The 23,312-nt window shown below is 46.2% G+C and overlaps 2 protein-coding genes across 5 annotated transcripts in view; one reads left to right on the forward strand and one right to left on the reverse strand.

Moving 5' to 3' along the window:
• Window positions 1-19,309, forward strand: part of LOC108230088 (cyclin-dependent kinase 17) — a 28,469-nt gene extending 9,160 nt beyond the window's left edge. Inside the window, exons 2-17 of one of the 3 annotated variants that reach the window (XM_017405985.3) lie at window positions 3,495-3,643; window positions 8,519-8,683; window positions 9,346-9,479; window positions 13,425-13,550; window positions 15,111-15,167; window positions 15,308-15,422; window positions 16,125-16,219; window positions 16,369-16,431; window positions 16,667-16,790; window positions 17,062-17,182; window positions 17,351-17,448; window positions 17,600-17,705; window positions 18,144-18,186; window positions 18,401-18,491; window positions 18,640-18,717; window positions 19,070-19,309. In XM_017405985.3, coding sequence (XP_017261474.1) covers window positions 3,517-3,643; window positions 8,519-8,683; window positions 9,346-9,479; window positions 13,425-13,550; window positions 15,111-15,167; window positions 15,308-15,422; window positions 16,125-16,219; window positions 16,369-16,431; window positions 16,667-16,790; window positions 17,062-17,182; window positions 17,351-17,448; window positions 17,600-17,705; window positions 18,144-18,186; window positions 18,401-18,491; window positions 18,640-18,717; window positions 19,070-19,107 — 1,581 coding nt within the window. In that variant the 5' untranslated portion in view covers window positions 3,495-3,516 and the 3' untranslated portion in view covers window positions 19,108-19,309. Of the gene's footprint in view, window positions 1-3,494; window positions 3,644-8,518; window positions 8,684-9,345; window positions 9,480-13,424; window positions 13,551-15,110; window positions 15,168-15,307; window positions 15,423-16,124; window positions 16,220-16,368; window positions 16,432-16,666; window positions 16,791-17,061; window positions 17,183-17,350; window positions 17,449-17,599; window positions 17,706-17,790; window positions 18,021-18,143; window positions 18,187-18,400; window positions 18,492-18,639; window positions 19,050-19,069 lie in introns of those variants that run through there. The other 2 variants (XM_037978108.1, XM_037978109.1) reach the window with 2 other exon arrangements.
• A 904-nt stretch (window positions 19,310-20,213) lies between these two features.
• LOC108230089 (ETS domain-containing protein Elk-3) overlaps window positions 20,214-23,312 on the reverse strand; it is a 10,350-nt gene continuing 7,251 nt past the window's right edge. The window contains exons 5-6 of one of the 2 annotated variants that reach the window (XM_025003657.2): window positions 22,908-23,038; window positions 20,214-22,118 (exon numbers count right to left, since the gene is read on the reverse strand). In XM_025003657.2, the coding sequence (XP_024859425.2) occupies window positions 22,106-22,118; window positions 22,908-23,038 (144 nt within the window). In that variant the 3' untranslated portion in view covers window positions 20,214-22,105. The remainder of the gene's footprint in view (window positions 22,119-22,907; window positions 23,039-23,312) is intronic. The other variant, XM_025003656.2, reaches the window with a different exon arrangement.

The raw sequence follows: 23,312 nt of genomic DNA on the forward strand, positions 1-23,312 counted from the left end.
GGGAGACCCCCCTCGTTCTCCCGGAGTTTTACTGAGCCACGCAGGGGTCATGTGGAAGCCACGACCTTGCTTTTCCTGCTTTCCGTGCACGGCTCAGACACCGCGTGGCGGTTTGTGTTGCAGAAACTGAAACGGCGGCACAAATATCTGCAGCCTTGTTCTGTGTTGATCGTCAGCACAGCGGGCGGCGAAGGGAGGGGGGGGGCACAGAGTCCCTACAGGACATATGGCTGCTGTCGCAACAGAGCAGCATCTCTTCCTCCTCCTCCTCTGCTCTTCGCCTGCGTACGTTTGTGAGCCGGGGAGGATGCCGCGGCACGCTTGGATAACGAAACCAGAGAGCTGCCCATGAGCTGGTTCTGAGAGGGAGGCTTGATGTAAAATATGAGACCTGAGGGTGTAGGGGGGCTCCTGCAGTGCTCTGCATTTTTTAACATGGTAGTAGGGGGGGGGGCAGCAGGGGTTGCCATGGTGACAAATCCTGAAACGGCGCAGAGCTAGAACCCCTCTGTTCCAGCCAGCCCGGGCAGACCCAGAGCTCAGGACGGGGATCGGGTCCAAACGCAGCCCCAGAACAGGAACCGGCGCCAGCGGATGTGAGAGCACAGGAGGCCCCGTTTTCCTCTTGTGCTGCTGCTCCCAGCGTTTCACGCAGAATATAATGTGCTATCTGGATTGTAGGTCACATCCTGGGTAGTTGGGAGACGTGCCCTTCATGAGCTCAGAGGCTCGTTTTGAATGATGCCATAGAAACTGAGAAGAATCCAACAATCAAATGCTCGTCAATTTGACCTCATTTGAAGCCGAATAATCCTGATCTCTTCTATCCTCGTCTATTATAAACACAGCAAAGACATTTTACACTTTAATAACAGAATTATAGCGGGTATGCGGACGTAAATTAGTATCGATTCATCTGATCCACAATACACTCTAAGTCAAGACTTTGGGTACCTCCTTCGAGGCTTCGCCGGGGGAGAATTATTATGTGTGTTTGTGTTTAAAATCAAAGCTATGAGTGTGTTTATTCATGCTGCTGCAGCAACGCGTCAGTGGTGAGCGCGAGACGGCAGCAGGAGGGTCGATAAAGCACTGAGCTGTTCAGGAGATGACGTCCTGGAGCCAAACGGACCGACCCGAAGCCGTTGTGACAGTCCAGTCACCGTTCGTCTCCATCAGACTAACTCCTGAAAAATGACACAGAATTATTAGTTTTTTAGGGAACTAAAAATAACTTGAATTACTCCCTAAAGAAAAAGCTGTGGACCGCTCAGCGTTTCACTGGGATGTAATCTGAACAGCTGCTGTCGCACTTAGTGTCGTCCTAATGATATTAAAGCTGAAAGTTAGGTTTTTATTGTTAACAAAGAAAAAAAAAAAAGATGAAGAGCAGAACCCAGGAGGGAAACATCTGTGGCCACAGTTTGGGAATTTGGAACTGAAAAAGGCCCGTTTTTAAAAACCGGAGCGCTGGACAAGTTCAGCTCTGCTTGATGAACTGACGCATGACGGAGAGAGATTAGTGCTCGGTTCTGAGCCGACCCAGTTCGCCGGGGCATGGAGCCCGGGTCAGTCTGCTGCTGTGTGGACTAAAAGAGGACAGACTGGTTGTCCTCTTAAAACTCTGACTGCACACTTTGTAAAACTCTTTTTGGACTTCTCAGAGTCTCCGAAGCGCCAGTCGTCGATTACAGTGATTCATCTCGCTGCTTTGCTCTCCTTTCGTTTTGTTGTTGGGGAATCTGACGTGTGACGGTGTGGCGTGAGCTGCTGGAGTCTCAAAGCAACACATTTGGCTCTCACAATGTGAATCTGTCACCAGAGAGTCTCGATGGGGGGGGGGGATGTCTGTTTCATCTCTGTTTCAAGGCAAATACTGTAGAAAAAGACATTTGTCATCCTAATTTTTAGTGTTGTTTCGTGTAGAAAAGGCACTTTTATAACTTTGGTGTATAAAATAACTAAAACAGGAAATTTAACCCTTTTTTTGAATGAGCATTTATGCATTTTTAAAAATTGGCAGCCACTTTCAGCTGTATCTCCTGCTGGTGTCTTCTCTGGAAGTTTTGCTGCTCATATTATCACAGATATTATATCGACAGTCTGGTCGAATGTGCTCCAATGTGATCCTTTTTAGAAACCTAAAATAAAAAAACGCCCTTTTCACAACACCTGGGTGTTATCTTTGACCTGTTTTCTTTTAATAAACAGGTTCAACGCAGTTTCTTCCAATTAAGAGCCCTTGTTGTTTTTAAATTTGCTCGTGAATACATTTGACTCGACAAAATGAACTTTCTGCCCATTCCAGCTGTGCAAACATCTGCACAAAGTCAGTGATTGTCTTTAGAGTAAGTTGTTATTGGATGATATTGGTCACGTTTAAAAAAAAAAAAAAAAAAAAAATCTTCTGCCGTCCAGGCCTGTTCATACTTATTTAATTACCAAAGAGGAACAGGAAGCTGTAGCAGCAGCTGCTACAACCAGCCCATAATTTATTTCTTTTAAGCGAGAATGCTCATTTATATATTATTTTTAAGTGTACAAGTTATTCTAAGGGTTGTTAAATACAGGATTCTGTTGTTATATTTAGATAAATGAAAGATGCACAGATTGACACTGGCCGTAGAAAAACTCGTATTCGTTGACCTCTTATTTAGTCAGATATGTGAGCAGAAAGTTTTCTGCAGATGTTGGCGTGAGTTGAGAACAGATGTTTGCCTGAATAGATCTGGATTTGTTGCGTGATGTTTGAAAGCCACACAGAGCTGCCAGCAGAGACCAGGCTGACAGACAACGAAGCCCAGAGGGCGTTTACGCCTCGTGTGTTTTCACGTCTGGCCTTACTCATCGCCATCACAGACAGACGCATGTCCAGATCTGCAGAGGAGCCTGGAGCCAGACTCCAGATCACATGGAGAACCTGCCCGTAATCTACGAACACAATCAATCTCCATTTGAAATCTTTCAGGGTTTTTTTTCCTGTCCTCGCACCTCCTGCCCTCACGCACTTTTTAAAAGCGGCTGGAAGGTGCAAGTCGAGCTCGACGAGGCCCAGGCTGGTCCTGCAGTGTTCAGCTGATAATCCCCTTGCTTTTACAGTCCCGTGTGCCAGGAGCCGAGCTCTAAAGTCACCCGTAAGAATCACTCAGCAGCCTGTCATGCTTTCCCAGAGGGAGGAATGCAGTGATGTGCCTGAGTGAGCTGACTCATAATTACCTTTCCCGTATTGATTTTTATTGTTCACCCTCTCAGATTCTTGATGATCTAATCACATTTTTCCCACTCTTGATGTCGGGTTATGTAACGCCTGCAGGTGGACGCGGTATTTTCACCTAAAGGAAGTTTTATGTAACAGATTTCAGAAACGCCGAGGCCTGCTGCGACAAACAGAGCAGCTGCTCCTGCAGAGCGAACACCGGCTGGCTCTTATTCTTATCTTGTGTTATGTGTAACGTTTGTTTTTCTTTTTTTTTTTTCCCTTTTGTTCTCCTCAGGCCTCCCCGTCCCGGAAGCTCCATGGAGAAGATGAAGAGGTTTAAGCGGCGTCTCACCCAGACGCTCCGAGGCAGCCACACAATCGACGAGTCGATGTCTGAGCTGGCTGAGCAGATGACTATCGAGGAGAACGGCCTGAAGGACAGCGGTGAGGTTTTATTAACCGTAGCGTGAAGTGCCTCTGCTGTCTCATTCTGGCTGCTTACTAATGCTCATTTGAGCCACTAACATCCAGGTCGGCTGCCACGAGGAAGTAGCTTTTAGTTTATCTGAGCGCAGGAATCCAGGTCACATCTCAACATCTCAAGGATGATTCAGTAAAATCTGTTTGATTCAATATTCAAACACCACCACGTGTTGAGTAAAAACTGCCCAGATGAAACTGAACACCAAATATAGGATTTATTAGCTGAAATTTAACTCATACAGTTTAACCCAAATTCACATTTTAGCTGACTTTTTGCTTAATATCTGAAACAGACCATACTAAATAAAACAGTTTAGTTTTCCACCATCTGTAATGCTGCTGCTGTTTATCGGAGCCTAATAATCAATGAACTGAACTGGAAATGTGCCGATGACTGCTGAACAAGCTTTAGTTTGACTGGCTGAACTAAAACTCAAAAGCTGGATTTTGTTTCCGGTCACTGTAGCTACGTGCTAACTCGCTAATTCACACTGGCAGTAAAACATCATCTATGAAGGACATGGGTGGGCAACTATTTATCCCATTTAGCCGGATGCAGGAGGCTAACGGGCCGAATGTGGCCCTCGGACCGTAAGTTGAGTGCTGTAGAGGGACCGTATTTACTGAGTGAAGAAGACTCAAAGTTAGCTGTTTGTAATATCTGCAAGTTGGTACAAATATGGTCAAAAAAAGCACAAAAGCTACTAAAATGAAACTATTTTCTCCAGAGGTTTATCTGCAGCAGCTGCCAGTTTAACAGATGACCAATTAAAGTCCATTTTTCTGTGTGAGACCTTTAATTTGAAAGGTGGACAAATGTGACTAAAGATTTATTAGTGAAATAGCTGTGATTGTCAGGCTATAATTTGTCATGCGTGTAGTTAAAGTAAAAATGAGCGATTTGACAATCTGACACATCTAACAGGAAGTCTGAATTACTTTTTATTTTGACAAATATTAAGTTAAACTCTGCTTCGGTGTGCGTGAAATTGAGGTCTCGTTAAAATACATGCTTTTGTCCTGTGATCTGATGCCCTTTCAGGTTTGGAGGTTTGGAAACCAAAAGAAAAATTTAACATTAAGGAACTAAAATCTGTTTTTTTAAGGAGATATTCTGAATTTTTCACATTTTAATTGTGAAAATAGCTCTGTCCAGATTTCAGTTCAAGTTAAAAAAACTAAGCGTTTTATCATGAACACAGGTTTACGACTCGGGTAGAAATTAAGGGAATAAAGGATTAGGTTTGAGATGTGAAATAGTTATCAGATAGAAATCAGCCTAAATTGGAATCAGCAGCTCAGAGTTTTATAAAACCTCTGTGGGAATCAGAGCGGGCCGAGACAACTGCTGCGTCCCCCGATATAAACATCCAAAAACAAATGTTCAGAGATCAGTCTTCGCGTTTATTTTTGCCCTTTCCATGTCGCCGCGGGCACATTTGCTCCGTTCAAACAGACGCTGACATAGTTCACCGTCCGAAGAATGTGGCCTTCACGGGCGCCGCGGCTCTCTATCACTGCTGATATTCAACAAAATCTGCTCGGGCCGAGGCGGGGGCATCGGTGCGCAGCCGCCTCGTTGCCATGGCGCTCGGGGTCTGGAAACATTCTGGAGTTTCCATGACATTGCCACGGCGACTTGGGTGACTTTGTGCAGCCAGCCGACACCTTTCCTCGCCCTCGGCCCTGCTTTGCTCACCTCTCCGTCTTTTTTATTTTATTTATTTATTTTTTTTCAGCTTTGACCCTCTTTTCTTCTTTCCATCCCCCTCCCTCCCTGCCACTACTTTCTGAGAACTACCGGGGGGTTTTGTAACGAGCTTTTTGTGCCGCGATTAACGCAGAGTTTGGCCGGAGTGTCCTGTGCTTGTTAAACAGGCTGGGGGTGGGGTGGGGGGAGGACGCAGTGTCTCACTGAGCACGGGTCGAAGGCAGGGGCTTAGCGGCCTGTGCAACAGTGAGCGGGGGCAGAGACGAGACATAATGGAGTGGCCAGATGAGATTTGATCTGAACTGTGTGATTGGGGAAAGTGTTCTGGTTCTGATCGGCTTATGTAACGCTCATAACTCCGGCCAGCAGCAGCTGCTCGGAGATAAAGGAGGGTCGACAGAAGGGACTGAAACTACGTGGCTGCCTAGCTTTCAGTTTTCCTCCAAACTGTAGGAATCCTTCACACAAACTTAAGAAAGCCCAGACAGTAAGCGTACAGGAAGGAAAACAAATAAATCGGGGCTGCATCTTTGGGCGTGCCAGCTGTTGGAAACGTTGTAACGATCGCCGAGGCTCAGCCGATCCTGGAAGCTGGAGACCAGACAAATCCATCGGTCATAAACACAGAAAAACATCTTTTCCTCTGACCCCGATTTGACACGGAGAGACACGTTAATCTGTTAAATCCATATCTCCATCCTCTCATAGAACCGTCCTCTTTGGAACTGCCGTCCCACCCACCCCCACCGCCCCTCGTCTGCCCTGTGACTACAGCTGCACTCGCCTCAGTAGCAGAGTTGGTGTTTTACTGGGTGTTACTTTATACCCAATAAATCTTTCACCCCTGTTAGACCCATTCATGCCTTTTCTGCCAGTCAGTAGGCTCCTTTATATATGCTGTTGGACTTTTTACTTTGTGTCTTTTAGTTTCCTTTACATCTTTTTCTCTGTCCTTAGACTGAATTATTCGTTGTTGCAAAAAGAGTTGGCTCTGTTCAAATATAATAAACACATCACCGTGGTGCTCAGGATGATCTGACATCCAGGACCTTTAACAGGACAGACTCCAGGTTATTTAGCCTTAAAGACCACAATCCGCCTCTAATCCAGCCTGGATATGTAGGTGGAGCTGCAGATGTCCAGTTTGGTAGTATATTAGCCTCCTGGTCAGGAGTGTCGTGGACGCAGTAAAGTTCTTTTTAGCAGGAGAGGGAGTAAGTGGAGCGGGCCGCACCCCGAATGGGGCAGTTGAGGCATTAGGAGCGATATCCTCTCCTGTTACATTAGACAACGCCTGGAAAAAAAAATGTCAGAGCTTCGAGGAGCCGTTATTTAATGTTGCTTACAAACTGATACAAGAACCTGATTCCAGCTCTGATCAGAGCTCCCAGTCTGTAGTTTGTCTGAGCTTACAAACAGGGTCATCACCTCCTAATTATCATAAAAATAATCTTTGTAAACCTTCGCCTACTTTGGTTGTGCCAAAGTGCAGTAAAAAACGTTATAAGACAGTAAATTTAGGGTCATTTTAATTTGATTTTAAGGATCAGGTCGAACATGAATTAACAGACGCTAAAATCTAAGAATTACCAAACAAAGCTCTATAGCTTTCTCACCAAGGGTTTTTATTTATGTTTTTTATGTAACATTTCACGTTTGCTATCTGGTTTAAGCGTTTCACTATATCCAGAAATATCTGAAACTCCAGCCTACGCTACCCCCACAGCGTGGAGAGATCATTGAAATGTGCGAACGCTCCACTCTTGCATTTGTGCATCGTTAAAAAGAATAAAAAAACTCTTTTCTTGTTACTTAGTCGATAAAAAGGGCTCCTAAAACATTCATTAATTTATTTATCTTATTTCTTTAATGAGGATGAGTCACGATCAGATATTACAGCCATGAAGGAGATGTTTACTCACTCAGTTTTGGAGCAGGAGGTCGGTACAAAAGTTCACAAATTACTCCCTAATTACCTTCTATCACTGATATGTAACAGCGTACATTTTGTGCAGTTTCCTGCCTGTAATGTCCTCGTTTATTCTCTAAAAACCTGCATTCAAAGGAAAGTATTTGGTTTGCTTTTTGTTAGAAGTGGTCATTTATGAGATGGAAACAACTAAAAGTTGAGTTAAATTGATTCTGACTGATGCTGCACTTTTATCGTGAGTAACTTTGATATTTTGCTTCTTTAACAGGATCTTATCAGAAACATACAGTAAAATAAAAGTAAAGTCTGTGTATGTAAACAAATACATTTTATTTTAGAATCATCTGAAAATATTCATTTAAAAGTGAAAATCGTATTTGCAGATGCATTTATTGGAGGTTCAGACATCTGGTCAGCATGATATTTGAACTTTTTTATAAAATTTGATTGTTCTGTAAGTTAATATCAGTCTAATACAAATACATCTTTTATTCCTTACAGTATACATGGTTCAGACCGAAACTGAAATTAAAAGTTATGCTTCACGAGCCATTCTTTTCATTTATTTTCTTAAATTTAAAAACCATATTTACAAACATTGTTCTTCTGTATTTATGTACCAGTCTGACTTTGTACCTGAACAGAAAACAACATTTAGGTCAGAGAGAACAGGGAAGTTTGGTGTCCTTTCATACTTTCTAGACTGAAAACACAGGATGTTTAAAAACTCTTCTTTTATGGTTTTTTGACATATTTTCAAGTATCTGTACCTCACAGAAGTCACAAGGAAACATCAATAACTGACTGTAACATCAGGTTTATATGATCATTATAAGCAAAATAATACATGTGTGATATTTATAACCTGCCTCTTTAGTAAAACTTAAACTAGTCTAAGCTAAAATGTAAAAATAGCTGAAACGTAATGTTCTGTCTCATCCGTTCAGGCTCTGTTGTGTGAGATTCTTTTATCGTGTAAATTCATTTTCAGCCTGGAAAACAGAACAAAACGTCAACTTTTTAAAGATTTTAACACGGCGCTGAGCTGACATGGAGTATATTTTTCTTTCAGATCTGCTGTTTTTTGTCATCGCACCGGTCCTGTTGGTGACACGCTCGGGTTTAGCGCTCCACGGGGCGCCGGGGGCCTCCGTATTTCTAATCACTAACCCGATGTGTGCGTCTCGTCCCGCAGAGCCCATCGTGAAGAACGGCCGGCCTCCTTCGGCCCACAGCGTCCACTCCTTCCTTCACCAGTACACGGGCTCTTTTAAGAAGCCGCCGATCCGACGGCCGCAGAGCGTCATCGGCGGAGGTCTGGGCTCTCTCATGGTCATGCCTCGCAACGGCAGCCGCCTCGGTGAGACGCCGAAACGCCGCGCACGGTCACGTTTTTACTTGGCTTCGAAAATGAAACCAGACCTGAGTTTAGCTCAGCGAGTTGATGTAGACAGTTTTTTTTAACTTTAACTGTTGCAAATTTAAATAGCCTCAAACAGCATCATGAAGACCAAGGAACACACCAGACAGGTCAGGTGGAAAGTTGTTGCAGTTTAAAGCAGGGTTAAGTTAGAAAAAAAAGGCTAAATTGATGTGCGAACACATGAACATGTTAGCAAAGAGACACGCTTTAAAGAATCCAGGTTTTTTATTTCTGCCATAAAAAAAAGTTGTTTTTTTTATTCTTTCAGCTGATACAGTTAATACGTTTTCAGCTTTGACCAACATGTCAACAGTCTCCAAACTGAATGGAAATGTCTTTTTATATAAGTATCTGAACAGGAGGACAAATATATTTGGTGCACAAGTTCTTCTAATGAGGCCCTGAGTCTCTGACCCAAATAAAATCTGTCAGGCGCATTAAACCTTATTTACTTCTTCTGTGTCCCCGGCATGATTCAGCTCAACGTGACCAACGGAGCTCAGAAAGTGACAGAGTGTGTTGTTGTTGTTTTTTCCTGTTGTGGAGTCCTCCTGTGTATCCACAGATTCGTTGAACTCTTCCCCCCCCCTCCTCTTCAGATATCGTTCACGAGAACACGAAGATGGGGTCGGACGGGGAGAGCGACCAGGCGTCGGGAACGTCCTCCGACGAGGTGCAGTCGCCCACAGGTGTTTGTCTGAGGAACAAAGGGAACAGACGCATCTCTGCGGAGGTGAGCTCGTCGGTGTCCTCTCCGCCCGTCGAAGCGGGGATTTGTTTTTTGTGCCTGAGTCACTTCCTGATATTAAAGGACTCTCCGACTCGTGACTCTGCTCAGCAGCAGCTCGTCGGGGTTCTTCAGCCACCTCTCTGTTAGCTTTCTCTCAGGTTCTCTTGTTTTTGAAGGAGCCTGAGCGTCTCTGCAAAGAGCAGATGAGCTCCACGCTGTAACTCTGCGTGGGCGTATTCATCATAATCACACACACGAAGACCTCAGCAGCTCACATAATCTTTGCCGCACTCAGACACACACACACATACACGCTGTGCTTCCACGTATTGTTTTTCTGAACAGAGTTTTGAAATGTGGTTTGAAAAGGTTTTACTATTTCCACTAACTCTGCCTACACACACACTCTCTCACACACACACACACACACACACCAGGCCGAGCAGCCTGACATTTACATTCTTCTACTGGTTACATAATGTGAAAACTTTATAGAAAAACCCTTTCTGGTTCCCTTTAAAGTAACCAAATTTAGCTACATGCATTTTTTAAAATCTAAGCTCTAAATGTTTCCAAATTACCTAAAAAAAAAAAGCTTTAATAGTCTAATTAAATAAAATCTGAAACTCTGAAACCAAAATGTAAAATATTACACCTCAGTAGATCAGTGTGTTATAACTTATAAGTAAATTTAACTTTAGTTTTAGACTAAGATCAGTTTATGCTGAGAAATTAAGGTAATTAAAAAGGAAAAAATACTGGAACCGGTGCAGCCAAGGGGCGTAGAGGCTCCGGTTCTGTGGCCCGATGTGGTCCTTGTTGGTGTCACTGTGCTGTGATCTCCAACTCTCAGTGGGATGTAGATCAGCACCTCCAAATCTGAGGCCGTGGTCCTCGTGGAGTTTAGGGTATATTTGGGTCTTGTTCACGAGTGAGGGAAGAACGGAACTTGAGATCGACAGACGGAGCGGTGCAGCTTCTGCAGCACTGGATGCTCTGTGCCGGTCTGTTGTAGTGAAGAGGGAGCTGTTCACCTGCTGGTCTACGTTCCTACCCTCACCTGTGGTCATGAACTTTGGGTTGTGACTGAAAGAATGAGATCTTGGACACAAGTGGCTGAAATGAGTTTTCTCTGCAGGGTAGCTGGGCTCTCCCTTAGAGACAGGGTGAGAAGTTTGGTTATCTGTGAGGGACTCAGAGTCGAGCCGCTGCTCCTCCACATCAAGAGGAACCAGCTGAGGTGGTTCAGACATCTGATAAGGATGACCCCTGGATGGGAGGAGACCCCGGGGAAAACCCAGGACTCGCTGGAGAGACTATGTCTCTCTGCTGGCCTGGGAACTCCTTGAATCCTCCTGGAGAGAGATATCTGGGCTTCTGCTCAAGCTGCTGCCTCCATGACCCGCCTGGCACATGATGGATGGTGTTGGAACCTTCCGGGTTACAAAACTGAAGGCGTCACTTTGCACAGATTGTTAATTAATAGTTGAATGAATCTCTTCTTCTGGGGATTTCAGCACTCGTGTGCAGGCGTCTCTTCCCACCTCCAGCGGAGAGTTTAACTTAGTTTACTGTAGTGATCCTGAACAGATGAACAGGTTTCATTTAACAAGGCAACAAAACAGGAATGGGTGGACTTGTCGGCTGTATTTTGTCCCTTTCTTGTGTTTGGCTGGGTTTTCAGAAGCATTAAGAGCAGATGGGGAGCTTTCATCACAATTAACGTGGTATTTGAGGACTTTCAGCATTATATGCCATTATGTTTCTCTCGCAGCTTCACATTTTAACCACAGTTGCAGCCTTCAGTCCATCTCGGACCATTAAAAGCTGAAGTGCACCTGTGTGTGTGAGAGTGTGTGTGGGAGTCTGAAGTCTTAATGGACTAACTGCAGCTAATGGGATTTAAGGGATGAACGTTCGGCATAAATCAGGAGTCAGGACAACTGCATGTCCCCTTTTGTGCTGAAGAAAACGACTTGTGTCAGTTGTAACGCGCGGCTACACAAAACCAGTAAAACGGCTGTATACTTTTTGTTTTTACCGTAAAAATGTTTGCCGTTTTAGCCGTGAACAGACGCTAAATGAGTTTTCCGAAGAGCGGCGGTTCTCGCTCTGCTCCTCGGCTGTTGCTGCCGGGGATTTACGAGCAGATAGCTGCATCTGCAAAGACGAGCCAAGCGTGCAGAGATTGCACGAAGAAAAAAAAAAACCCCAAAACATAAAAAGCAGCTAGGCATTGTTCTCTTTCTGGTCTGCCCACACACAGACGTGACGCATCACCTCTCGCTGCGAACCGCGTGTGCAAGAAGCACACCTCACGCTTCCTGTGACTGTTTCACAATCAGATTAGGATGATTGCAATTTGGACAGAAGCAGAAATCACCCCGGGTTAGTCTCTCAGGCCAAGCAGACGTAATGTTTGCTTCGAGCGGCGGGATTAACCCCGGGCACGTCGACGAAGTGAATCACCGCGAGGCTCGGTGATTCTGTGCCCGCAGATCGCTCAACGAAGGGACAGTAGAAGAAGAGAAGTAGCAGGAGGGGAGTGATAACGTCCCTCCCTGTGGTCGGGCGGTAGACCGGGTTTGTCTTGCTGCGCAGAGGAAGCAGGGGCTGTTTTGGGGATTACATCACAGGGATTAATGTAATACGGTCCAGATGGGCTCCTGTTGTAACGGATTAGACCGAGTCGATTGGACGGCAGGACGGTGGGCTGGGGGGGTGGTGGGGGGGTGCAAAGGTCAGGTGACGGGGTGGCATCACTCAATCTCCAGTTCTGGCTGTGTGAACAGAACCGACGGGGCGGCCGAGCTGGAATTAATGTTCCTCAAACGAACAAACATCCGAGCAGACCGGGACTAAACCGAGCGTCTGGTATTTATGTGACTGCAGATTCAAAATTAGGAGATTAAAGAGATGTTAAAAAGCAGCCGTCTCCAATTGGGTTGACTCCAACAGATAGTCAGTCGTAGAGGCACATCCTGTGGTTACTTTCTGAGAGTTTTGCTAAAATCTGTCTAACGGGTCATGAGATATTTTGCTAACAGACAAACGGGGTTGACTCCAACAATATCTCACACAATGAGTGGCATTTTGTTTATGTGCTATGAATGACTTTTAGCTACTACCACACCAAATCTTAAACTAATATCTGTAAAATTAACTAAATTTTAACCATTTTTCTGTGTTTTTAGGGTTAGTTGGCTGCTGCGGCCATTTTAAACTGGGTTTAAGTGAATCAGTTGTAGATGCGCTCTTTGGATGTTCCCAGTGGTTCATGAGATTTGCCCGTGTGTCACCAGACGCAGTTTTAATAATGGCGTGCGAACCGTTGCATAATCCAATCAAATATTTGCGCTCGGAGCGAGGCTGTTCCTGACAGCGGCGGTGGCGGCGGCGGCTCTCCACGCAACCATAGAAAACCGGTCCGGTGACATTGCTTGGCCGTGCATCAGCTCCTTCTGCTTTCTACTTCTCGTAACTCAAGCTGAATGTCTGAGCGTCACTGGCTGTAAAAAAAAAAAAAAAAAGCTGAGTCACCGCGGCGACGCTCGGGAGGCTCCACGGGCTGAAGTGTGGGGGGAAAAAGGGTCTATTTGGCTCATTTGTGTGAGCTGGTTGAGAAGAGAAGGGTGTGAACGTTCAAACGTACCTCAGGACGAGGCGGGGGTCGAGTCAAAGCAGTGAGCCGCTGGATTAAAAGTGATCTAACAAACCGAGGAAGTGCATGATGGGAACTATCCACATGGTTCATGTAACGAGTCAAACAGATTACTGCGTAGTGCTTTTAAACCCCCAAATTCTTCAACAAATCTTTGTTTTAGCTAAAGATACACAACCTTCGTGCTCGTATATGAACTCACTAAACACTGATGTTGAGTCGGAGTTTTCAGTTTCTTCAAACAGGTGTCAGGTCTTCACTGGTGTGTTTCTGTGCTCTGCCTGCAGGACTTGAACAAGCGGCTGTCCCTGCCGGCCGACATCCGGATACCCGATGGCTACCTGCAGAAGCTGCAGCTGAGCAGCCCGCCCTTCGACCAGCCGCTGAGCCGACGCTCCCGCAGAGCCTCGCTGGTGAGCGATCAGACGGACAGAAATGTCAGATTATAGGAGTTATTAGCTGTTAGGAAAACATGGAAGAACAGGGTCTTCATTATTTTCTACTTTTGATTCATTTCAGTTTATTTCCACAGAGTCAACTCCCAAGAAAAAGCAACCCGGTCCCATTTATACGCACTTACATGCAACCCGTTTTCAGATTCGCAACCAGGTCCAGTTCAGCACGGACACGAAACAAAAGTAAAAACTGGTTTCTAAAAGTTTTCTTTGAGGTCTCGGAGTGCAGGAATCTGTGTGACGTCAGCCCCTCCGGACCACAGCCAAAGCAAACGCCGCTCGCTCCTCGGCGCGGGTTAAACTTTCTGAGAGGACGTTAAAGACGACCGGTGAACGCCGGGCGCCGCGTTCGGTTCAGACGGGTGTTTTTTTTCTTCTGAGAACCGCGTCTGAACAGACGACATCCCCCGACTCCCGGTGTTATTAGGGACGTCACACGCCCGAGGAGGTTTTAAAAACAAATCCCCCCCTTTGACCCGACTCGCCTGACAACCTTTACCTCCAGCCGTTTGTCAGAGAGGAACTCAAACCGGTTATTATTGGCAGAAGTTGAGAAACTGCGTCCTGAGCGTCTGACGGGATACCATCAGGAACACAGGGGTGAGGCGTTCTTACCTCCGCCGTTCTTACCTCCGGTTGGATCCGTCAGCAAAACACAAATATTTAGACGAGACGCAGGTTTTTAAATATTTAGACCTGAAGCGTTCCTGGACAGATTCATCTGAACCTCTGTAATGTTGCGTAACGGCACCGGAGGAGTGTTTTCTGTGGATACGGTGTTCACAGAGGGAGCACGTCTGCGAGCAGAAGTGAAAGTTAAACGAAGCGAGCGGGCAGGTGGTGGTGGGGGGGTCACAGGGAGGCCGTTAGAGGCATGTTTGTTTTGTTTTTTACCAGGAAGCAGAAGTGAGAGCTCACACCTCGTCTGAGCTCATCCTCTCTGCTCGCTGCGGCCCAGCTTCTGAAGTTGGCTCGTGTTTTTTTTTTTTTTAACTCTGAATCTGCATCTGTCAAAAGCAGACCAGAAGGACCAACCAACGCTCTGCACACCCGCTGCCCTGCAGGGTTGTCCCTGTAACCCCTGCCGAATGTTTGACCTCTGACCTTTCAGCTCAGCAGGAGCCCCGTGTTTTTAACTTCCGAAGCACCCAACACCTGCAGGTTATAGGCGTTTTATTCAGTTTGAGATGAGATTTCTTAGTTAATCGAGCGATAATTGGTAAAAAGGAAAGGAGCGGTCGTTTGTTTTTACTTTTGCAGCGAAACAAAGGCTTCAAATCCACACATTTGAGAAGCTGAACCCAGAACATTTGGCTCCAGACTCAGCGCTACAATAAAACCCTGCTGTTTATTTGATGCACTCAGTTTGGTTTGAACTCGCCTCTCGAGCCAGGAGCCTACAGGTGTTAGTCCCGGCGTCAGGTGTGATTGTAGTTCGGCGGTTCTCTCCCCCCTCCCCTTCTTGTAACTGTTTATTTAAAACAAACGTTAATGTTTGTTCCTTTCTGTTTCCTCCAGTCAGAGATTGGATTCGGGAAGCTGGAGACATACGTCAAACTGGACAAACTCGGGGAGGTATGTGGGATTTATGACCTCATCTTCGTCACCTCACTTCCTGCTCTCACGGCGGCTTACCTAGAACCCCTGACGACCAGATCGTGCCGCTTTGCTCCCCCGTCTCGTTTTTCATTTCCTTTCCCTCCCCCCCTCTCCAGGGCACGTACGCGACGGTCTACAAGGGGAGGAGCAAGCTGACGGAGAACCTGGTGGCGCTGAAGGAGATCAGGCTCGAGCACGAGGAGGGGGCGCCGTGCACGGCCATCCGAGAAGGTAGGAGTGTTCGGAGCCGGCTCAGGTGAAGTCCCGGTCAGGGGCTCGTCTGTGTGCAGATGGAGGGGAGGCTCTGTGGAAAGGTTAATATCTTACCTGTCATAGATGGCTCTTTGAACAGCTTCAGTTTGGAGAAATAGCTTAATTTTGACCAAGCGAGCAGCTGAACTCGCTTTAAAGTAAAAACCTTTTAGGAATGCCTATCCTCCACCAGCCTCCATGAGTTTTAGAGTGTGCTGAGGAACGATGAAGTCAGAGCAGCTGTGGTCGATCCCATGCAGCACACTGAAACGTCTCGCTCAGAGTATGTGCTGTAAACAACTCTAATCTACTACCACACTGAGTTTTAGCACACTTTCTGTCAAACTGGCTGAATTATAGCCCTTTTTGTGTTTGTTAAAATCCGTTGGCTGTGGCAGCCTTCTTGGGTTGGTTTTACTCCAAACGTTAATCAGCTGTAAATGTACATCCAGGGATTGTATCCTGACTGTTTTGTTAAAATCAGCCTGGTGGGTCATGAGATATTTTGCTAACAGACGGACAAAGTTGACTCCACGTAGTTAAAGTCACATTTCTAACCAAAATCTGATGTTGCTCAGAACATGTTGGGGATCAGTGTTTACCACATCTAATCTTAGCTCAGTGTCTGTAAAACTAACAGAGTTATTTATTTTATTTCCTGTTTTTCCTTTTTCTTTCCAGTGTCTTTACTGAAGGACCTGAAACACGCCAACATCGTGACGCTGCACGACATCGTTCACACAGACAAGTCGCTCACACTGGTTTTTGAATACCTGGTGAGGCTGGCTGAACCTCCGCGGTCACCTTGGTTCACATCATTATTGTTGTTGTTGTTATTGTTATTCATGACCTTCTGCCGAGTCGGAGTTGTTTACCAAACGCTGCAGCTCCCGTGGCTCTTTCTCATGACCTCCTTTTTTTCCAGGACAAAGACCTGAAGCAGTACATGGACGACTGCGGGAACATCCTGAGCATGCACAACGTCAAGGTGAGCCTTCAGACGGCCTGCTGGCCCAGCCGACTCCTCGGCTGCTGCTGCTGCTGCTGCTGGGGCCAGAACCACTGTTAGTCTGCCCCCTGGTGGCCGAACACAGCACCTGAACCAGAGTTGCTTTCAGAAGTTTTTTGAAGAGGAGTTTAAATTTATTTAGATGCTCTGCTGTGCATTTAATTTAGTCTTTTTGTTAATCTGATAAATAATATATTATTTTTTTCCCTTTTAGCTGTTTTTGTTCCAGATCCTGCGAGGCTTGGCCTACTGTCACAGGCGGAAAGTTCTCCACAGAGACCTGAAGCCCCAAAACCTGCTCATCAACGACAGAGGGGAACTCAAACTCGCTGACTTTGGTAAAAAAAAAAAATCCAATTCAGAGATTTTCCATGTCACCTTTGGTCAGTTTTGAAGTGACAGTTATCAGTAGTTAGCACCTCGTGGCACAGAGGATGGAGGAAAGGGGTTTGGATCATCTTTTATTTACGTTTTTGTTTCAAAAGGCAAATATTTCACTAACGCTGCGTGATAAACACAAACATTGTAGAGATTGAAAACTTGCAATTTCGACTCGTCTTCAACAAGTCCGTCGGATCCTCCTGACCCGCCTGCGTTTCTGCTCCACAGGCCTGGCGAGGGCCAAGTCGGTGCCGACGAAGACCTACTCTAACGAGGTGGTAACGCTTTGGTACCGGCCCCCCGACGTGCTGCTGGGCTCCTCCGAGTACTCCACGCAGATAGACATGTGGTGAGTGGGCGACCGACGGCTGGCGTCCGTATGTTTACACCCTGGAGGCACAAGGCGATAAAACAACCCCCAAAAAATCCAGATTTGACACTATGGGTTTGAATGGCACATGATTAATGTCACTGATCTCTTCATGACCCCCCCTCCTCCTGTCTTGAATCCTCCCAGGGGTGTTGGCTGTATATTCTTTGAGATGGCTGCCGGCAGGCCCCTGTTCCCCGGCTCCACGGTGGAGGACGAGCTGCACCTCATCTTCAGGCTGTTAGGTCAGTGCTGCCCCCTGCTGACCAGGGGAACCCGCTCTAACCTTTTAACACGAGCCTGTAATCACATTAAAGCCGGCATGTTGCCCCCCCCCCTCCACCTGGCGCGATGAAGCCCGATTCTAAAACGAGTTCACTGAATGTCTCTCCACAGGCACTCCCACCGAGGACAACTGGCCGGGAATATCCTCCATCGATGAGTTCAAGTCCTACAAGTTCCCCAAGTACAAAGCACAGTCTCTCATTAACCATGCGCCCAGGTAAGACGGGAGACTTCTACTTGTTTTTTTAAAAAGTTTTACACCCCTTTACTTTAGCTAACAACCCGCTCGCCTTTCTTGTTAGTTCACTAATCCCTGGAGAAGAGAGCGAGCAAATATTCCCCCTGTGAGTCAGGTATTAAACCCAGGAAGCTCGTGTGTTCAGCTTCTAGACCTTAGTTGAGCCGTGTAGTTAGGAGTGTGCACTCGTTGTCACTTCCTGTAAGGAAATCCTGTGGAATAGTTGAGTGCGTTTGGCTCGGTTTCCTTCCTTACACCCGCCAGCATCGGTGAGTCACCCCCCGTCCCCCCCCCCCACTCAATCTGCTGCAGATGTCTTCAGTCGTTGTACTGCTGCTGGTAGCGGCGGTTCAGCTCCCGCAGCTCCCTCTCCCACCTTACTGACCCCGCTCTCCCTCCTCTCCCTCCTCCACGCAGGCTGGACAACGATGGAATCTCGCTGCTCGGGTCGTTCCTGAAAGTAAGCTTTTATTTTTTTATTTGTTTGTTTTTTTCCAAACCAAATGTGATGACAGAAATCAGAAATCGGTGACTTCTCACGATGCCGTTTTAATTTTTTGTGGGGGGAAAAAAACAAAAAAGCGGGACGCTGTGGTGGACCCCTGACTCATTTCTAGTTAATCCGTAACAGCTGCGAGCTTCTATTTCTAACTCCTGTTTGTCCCGGCTTTCAGTACGAGTCGAAGAAGAGGATTTCTGCTGATGAGGCAATGAGGCATCCGTACTTCAGGAGCCTGGGGCCGCGGCTGCACACGCTGCCAGAGAGTGAGTAATCTCTTTGTGGCGCTGTAATGCAGCCCGACCTGAAGGGCGTCTGTGCAAACGCCCTGCGGGGAGGATCGGCTCCCGCCTCCCCGATCCAAGTCCCTCGTCAGGTGACTTCTGTCCAACTCACAGGTTTTCTCTTTTGCAGACATGTCCATATTTACACTGAAGGAGATGCAGATGCAGAAAGACCCCGGCTACCGGAACTCCTCGTACCCCGAATCAGGTGAGGGACGAAGAGTGGGGGAGGCTAGTTTTCTGTATTCTTTCTTTCTCATCCGTTTCGACCTGCATGTAACGCCAAAAAAACGGCTCCTGGGATGGTTTTGGCGTGTTTGGCCGTCTGGTGAAGCTCAAGAAAGGAATTCATGATGACTCTCAGCTACGACCACACCACAGCTGAGCTCAGTGTCTGCAAAAACTTGCTGTTTTTTGTAAAGCAAGTTATGAAATTCAAGACAGAACAAAGCAAACCTTCCTGATAGTTTGGTTGTACTTCCTGTTTACTCTAATGGTATATTAGTCTTAAATTACAAAAATGCAGCTTAAATATATATATTTTTTCTGTTTTTCACCAGGCAATGGAAAAAGCAGAAGACAAAGCATGCTGTTTTAAAATTTCTGGACTGGACTTTTTTTTTTTTTTTTTAATTTGATTTGTTGTGGAAGGATGTCCCAGCAGTCCTGCAGACGGATCATTACCCAGAGATGAACGTCGTCGTCGTCTTCGTCGTCACTCCTCCTCCCGGGGAAACGCGTCCTCAGTGCGACCCTTCCTCTCTCTCTCCTGCCGGGTTCTGTCCGCGAGCCCGGCCCGGCCCAGCTCGGCTCCGATAAGAGACATTTATATTCTGTACATCTATATTTATTGAGAAACGAATTTGCTGCTAAAACCCAACTACTGTCTAGAATTCTAACTGGCTCAGTCACTTTAACGAATACATGCCATGTGTATAGATTTTTAAGATGTTTTTGTTTTTGAAGTGATGTTTTTTTGTTTCCCCCCCTTCCTCCTTTTTTTATGTCGCTGACTTTCACCTCCACCTGGACGTCCCTCGGCGTGCGTCGGCGCGCAGGCCGAGGGACGTTTCTGTAGCAGTTCGGAGGTGGTCGGCGTCTCGTTTTATGTCTCGCAGATCATTTGTGACCGAGTACTCCGCAGTTGGGGTAGGGGTCGGGGGTTCGAGGCCGGCTTTGTCATTAAAATAAAAACACAAAAAAAACAAACCCTGATTACTTCTCATCCTGACACTCAAACAGGTTGGCGCATCATTCCAGGATGTCACGACTAACAAGCAGATCAGACTAAACTTGGTTAATATTAATAAATAATAATTCTGGCGTTCCTGGAAGGGTGACCACGCCTCATTGTTACCTTTATAACCCCAGACGTGTAGCGTGTGAGCTCCCGCTGTCAGATCCTCACCGCTGCCTTTGTGTGTCGCAGATATTCCTCCAGTCTGCCAGTCCTGCTTCAATCAACTGTTAAATTGACCTTTAACCCCTCCAGCCCCGCCCCAACTGAGTCGGATCTGAGTCACGGTTTATTTAACAGTGTTAACATGTTTTTTTTGTATCATACTCTTTGTGAATACTTCTTGGTGTGGGATTTTTGTTGCGAACGCCCCCCTCATGTTTTGAGGTTGGTTTTTTTTTTCAGAGTAAAGATGATTAAATTTAAAAGTTTAAACCAAAAATGGCTTTGTCTTCATTACGTTGATATGACTTTGTGTTCAAGCATTCAATGCTCTTTTTATTGAAAATGACAGTTTCTTTTTTCTTTTTTTTTTTTACACAATACAAAACACCCATACAGGATACAAACTGTATGTCAAGTCCAGTATAAAAAAAAAAGTAGATAAGAACTGAAAAAAAAAAGGTTTTTAATTGATTTGAAATCTCGTCTTCATTTAAAGTAATAAAGTAAAAAAATAGGACAATAAGGCACAGCTGGTACTATCTGTGAATACACTACATACAAAAACCACGAGCCGTTTTGCTCTGTGATCACCTTAAAAGAGGATAAAAACAGGATTTTACACGAATAAAATGACAAAACTGCATAGAATCAGACGACTTAAAGCGACGGTTCAGGTTCTGTTGACATGGGGCTCATGTGTGAACAGTTATCTTACCTGTTGGAGACGGCTCTCTGAACGACCTCAGCTTGGAGAAATAGTTGAATTCTGAATGGACTGATGAGCTAACGGCTAGTCAGACCAACAGGGACTGCTGCCGTCCTAAATAACTTCAACCCCCCCCCCCACTCAAGTAAATCTTTACATCGGCTTCAATTTTACGTTACAGTTATTTACTTTGAATCGCGTGGTTATTTGTAGGCGACGATAGCGGTAGCAGCAGCTGTAGCACTTCCTGCCTGGGGCACTTATAGCAGGAGGGCCAGGAGAATCATGTAATGTGAAATTAGCATCAATGTCACGCCTCAAAAAAATTAAACTGCTGTGAAATCTTTGAGATCTGAGTCATGTTGCGACTGAAAGCGGTCCACTTTGGTCCAGCTCCGACTAGCTGTTAGCTCGTCAGTTCAGTCAGAGTTGTAATTTTTTTTAAAAAACCAAATGCAAAGTTGCTGCTCGTCATCGTGGACCTCAGCTGGCGGACAGGTAAGGGTTGCAAGATTTACGTTACAGGAAGCGTGAGCGAGCATGTTTGTATTTAAGCCCTCAGCTCTTACGCACGCGCATTTTTAACGAACACTTGTAGGAAATCAACTAATCCGAAGTGTTTAGTGCTTTCATCCCGTTGTCAGCGGGTTCTGGAGTGAACAGATCCTGAAACGCCACCCCTGCATGCATGTCTGTGCGGTGATGCCTCACCTCTGATCTAAGCAACGACCGGAGAGCGTCCTCTTCCTTTTCTGTTTACGATTTGCACCCGGAGCCGAACCTTCGTGCACGAACTCCACAGCTCGTTCTCTGGTTTCTGCAGTGGTGCTACAGCACCACATACAGCCGTGGCAGAGTTACTACAGCGTGTCGGCTCGTTTTCTGTGTTTACAAGGATATCTTTTTTGGAGAAACTGCATTTCCGGTCCTGAAAGTACTCCCTTCTCTCCCAGTTCGGCCTTTTTCTGTGGAAACAGAAGCGAGGTCCCAGGGAACTCCCAACTTTCTCCAAGCCGAGTTCATCTACAACAGGTAAGACACTAAATGCTCGTAGCCGTTCAGCAGAACCCCACTTTCTTTCAAACACCTGAACTTTCGATGCGCGGTGAGCGTGTCCGTGTGGAAATGTGCTGTCTGGCTGTCGTCACACGTGTCTCTCAGACATCGTGCCGTATGGCTTTTTTTTTTTTTTTCTTTTTAACCAAGTGCTTTGAATTCAGAGCAACTCAAGTGCAAAAAAAAAAAAAAAAAAAAAAAGGTGAGATCAGGTCTCTCTCTTTTTTTTCTTCCTTTTTTCTTTTGATTCAACAAGGTGAGCCCGTCTGCTGATGAGGATGATGGGTGAGAAACTTTCTTCTGGAGATGGACGACCCTTTGTTGAGGTTCTCTCACAGACCCAGGATCAGGACTTGTGGGTGTTGGGGGACAGGAGCAGGGAGGAGGGTGTTCCTTCCAGGTTTGGGAGGGGGACAGGCATGTGTCCGTTGATTAGGCTGGGGAACTGCAAATGAAGAGAGAGAGAGACGGGCTGAGCGTTAGCTTTCCGGTGAGGAACTGCAGCATTGTCACTGCTCCAGTTTCCTGTTTTTTTATTTTGGGTTATATCCCCCCCTCCCCCCCAACAAAAAAAAAATTCATTGTGCCTCTTCCTTCCTTCTCATCTCTACCTACGACTCGGCAGCAGTGTTTGCGATCAAAGAGCCCGGCGCTGTGCGTCTGTGTGCTTTCAGAAGCGAGGAGCAGCTCTCAAACCAGTCCGCCCTGTTCAGACCGGCTCCCCCGGGCTCAAACAGGAAGTATTCACAGGATTTCCTCTCCCTCTCACGAGAGCTGAAACAGGACACCTCTGCAGGACCTGCTCACAGAGTCCCAACTTGTTTCACAACCGTTGGTGGCTGCCGCTTTGCAGATAACCAAAAAAAAAAAACCCACCACTTTTTATGAAGCTTCCTGTTATGCCAAAAAAAAAACCTGACCAACGATTAAATCGAGTCTGAAAAAGCCGAAACTTTTAATAGATGTTGAGGTTTTAGAAAAGGCGCTCCGTCTTTTTACTCTTTTCCCCTCACATCTTAAATAAAAGCACGTTAAGCATTTGTCGGAGTGAGGACTTTTTTTGCAGCAGCCGCAGAGCACGTTTTACCAGGCCGGCCTCACAACTTCCTCCTCCGCTTCAGAGCACTTCCAGTAAACAACGAACCCTTGAATGCACCGTCTGTTCCTCTCTTCTGCTATTCTTTTGAGTCTTTCTCCCTCTCTCTCTTCCGCTTTGCATCTCTCTCACACACACCTTCTTACCTGGAAGAGCGAGCCGTGGCCCTGCAGCCGGGCGGGGCTGAGCGGGGCGACGGGGCTCAGGCTGCTCCAGAAGTGGATCCCCGACAGCAGCGGGCTGTGAGCCAGCAGCAAACCCGAGGGAGTCTGGGAGGGACGACAGGTCCAAAAGATGATGGTGGTGGGGGGGAGAGAAGAAATGAGTAAAGTCAGTGAAAATAATGTTGTCTTTTTTAAAATGTATATAAACAAATAGGTTAGGAAAGTTGCTTGGAGCAGTTTCTGGTAACGCGGAACATGCTGAAATGGTAAATGGACGCGTATTAGCGCTGTGGAAAAACAAACTGAAGGAGCAGGAAGGAAGTCTGTGGTTTCTCCTCCAGAATACAGGGGTGATGAGAGGAGAAGGGGGGGGGGGGGG

The sequence above is a fragment of the Kryptolebias marmoratus genome, linkage group LG11, assembly GCF_001649575.2.
Source record: "Kryptolebias marmoratus isolate JLee-2015 linkage group LG11, ASM164957v2, whole genome shotgun sequence".
In the NCBI taxonomy this organism is placed as follows: Eukaryota; Metazoa; Chordata; class Actinopteri; order Cyprinodontiformes; family Rivulidae; genus Kryptolebias; species Kryptolebias marmoratus.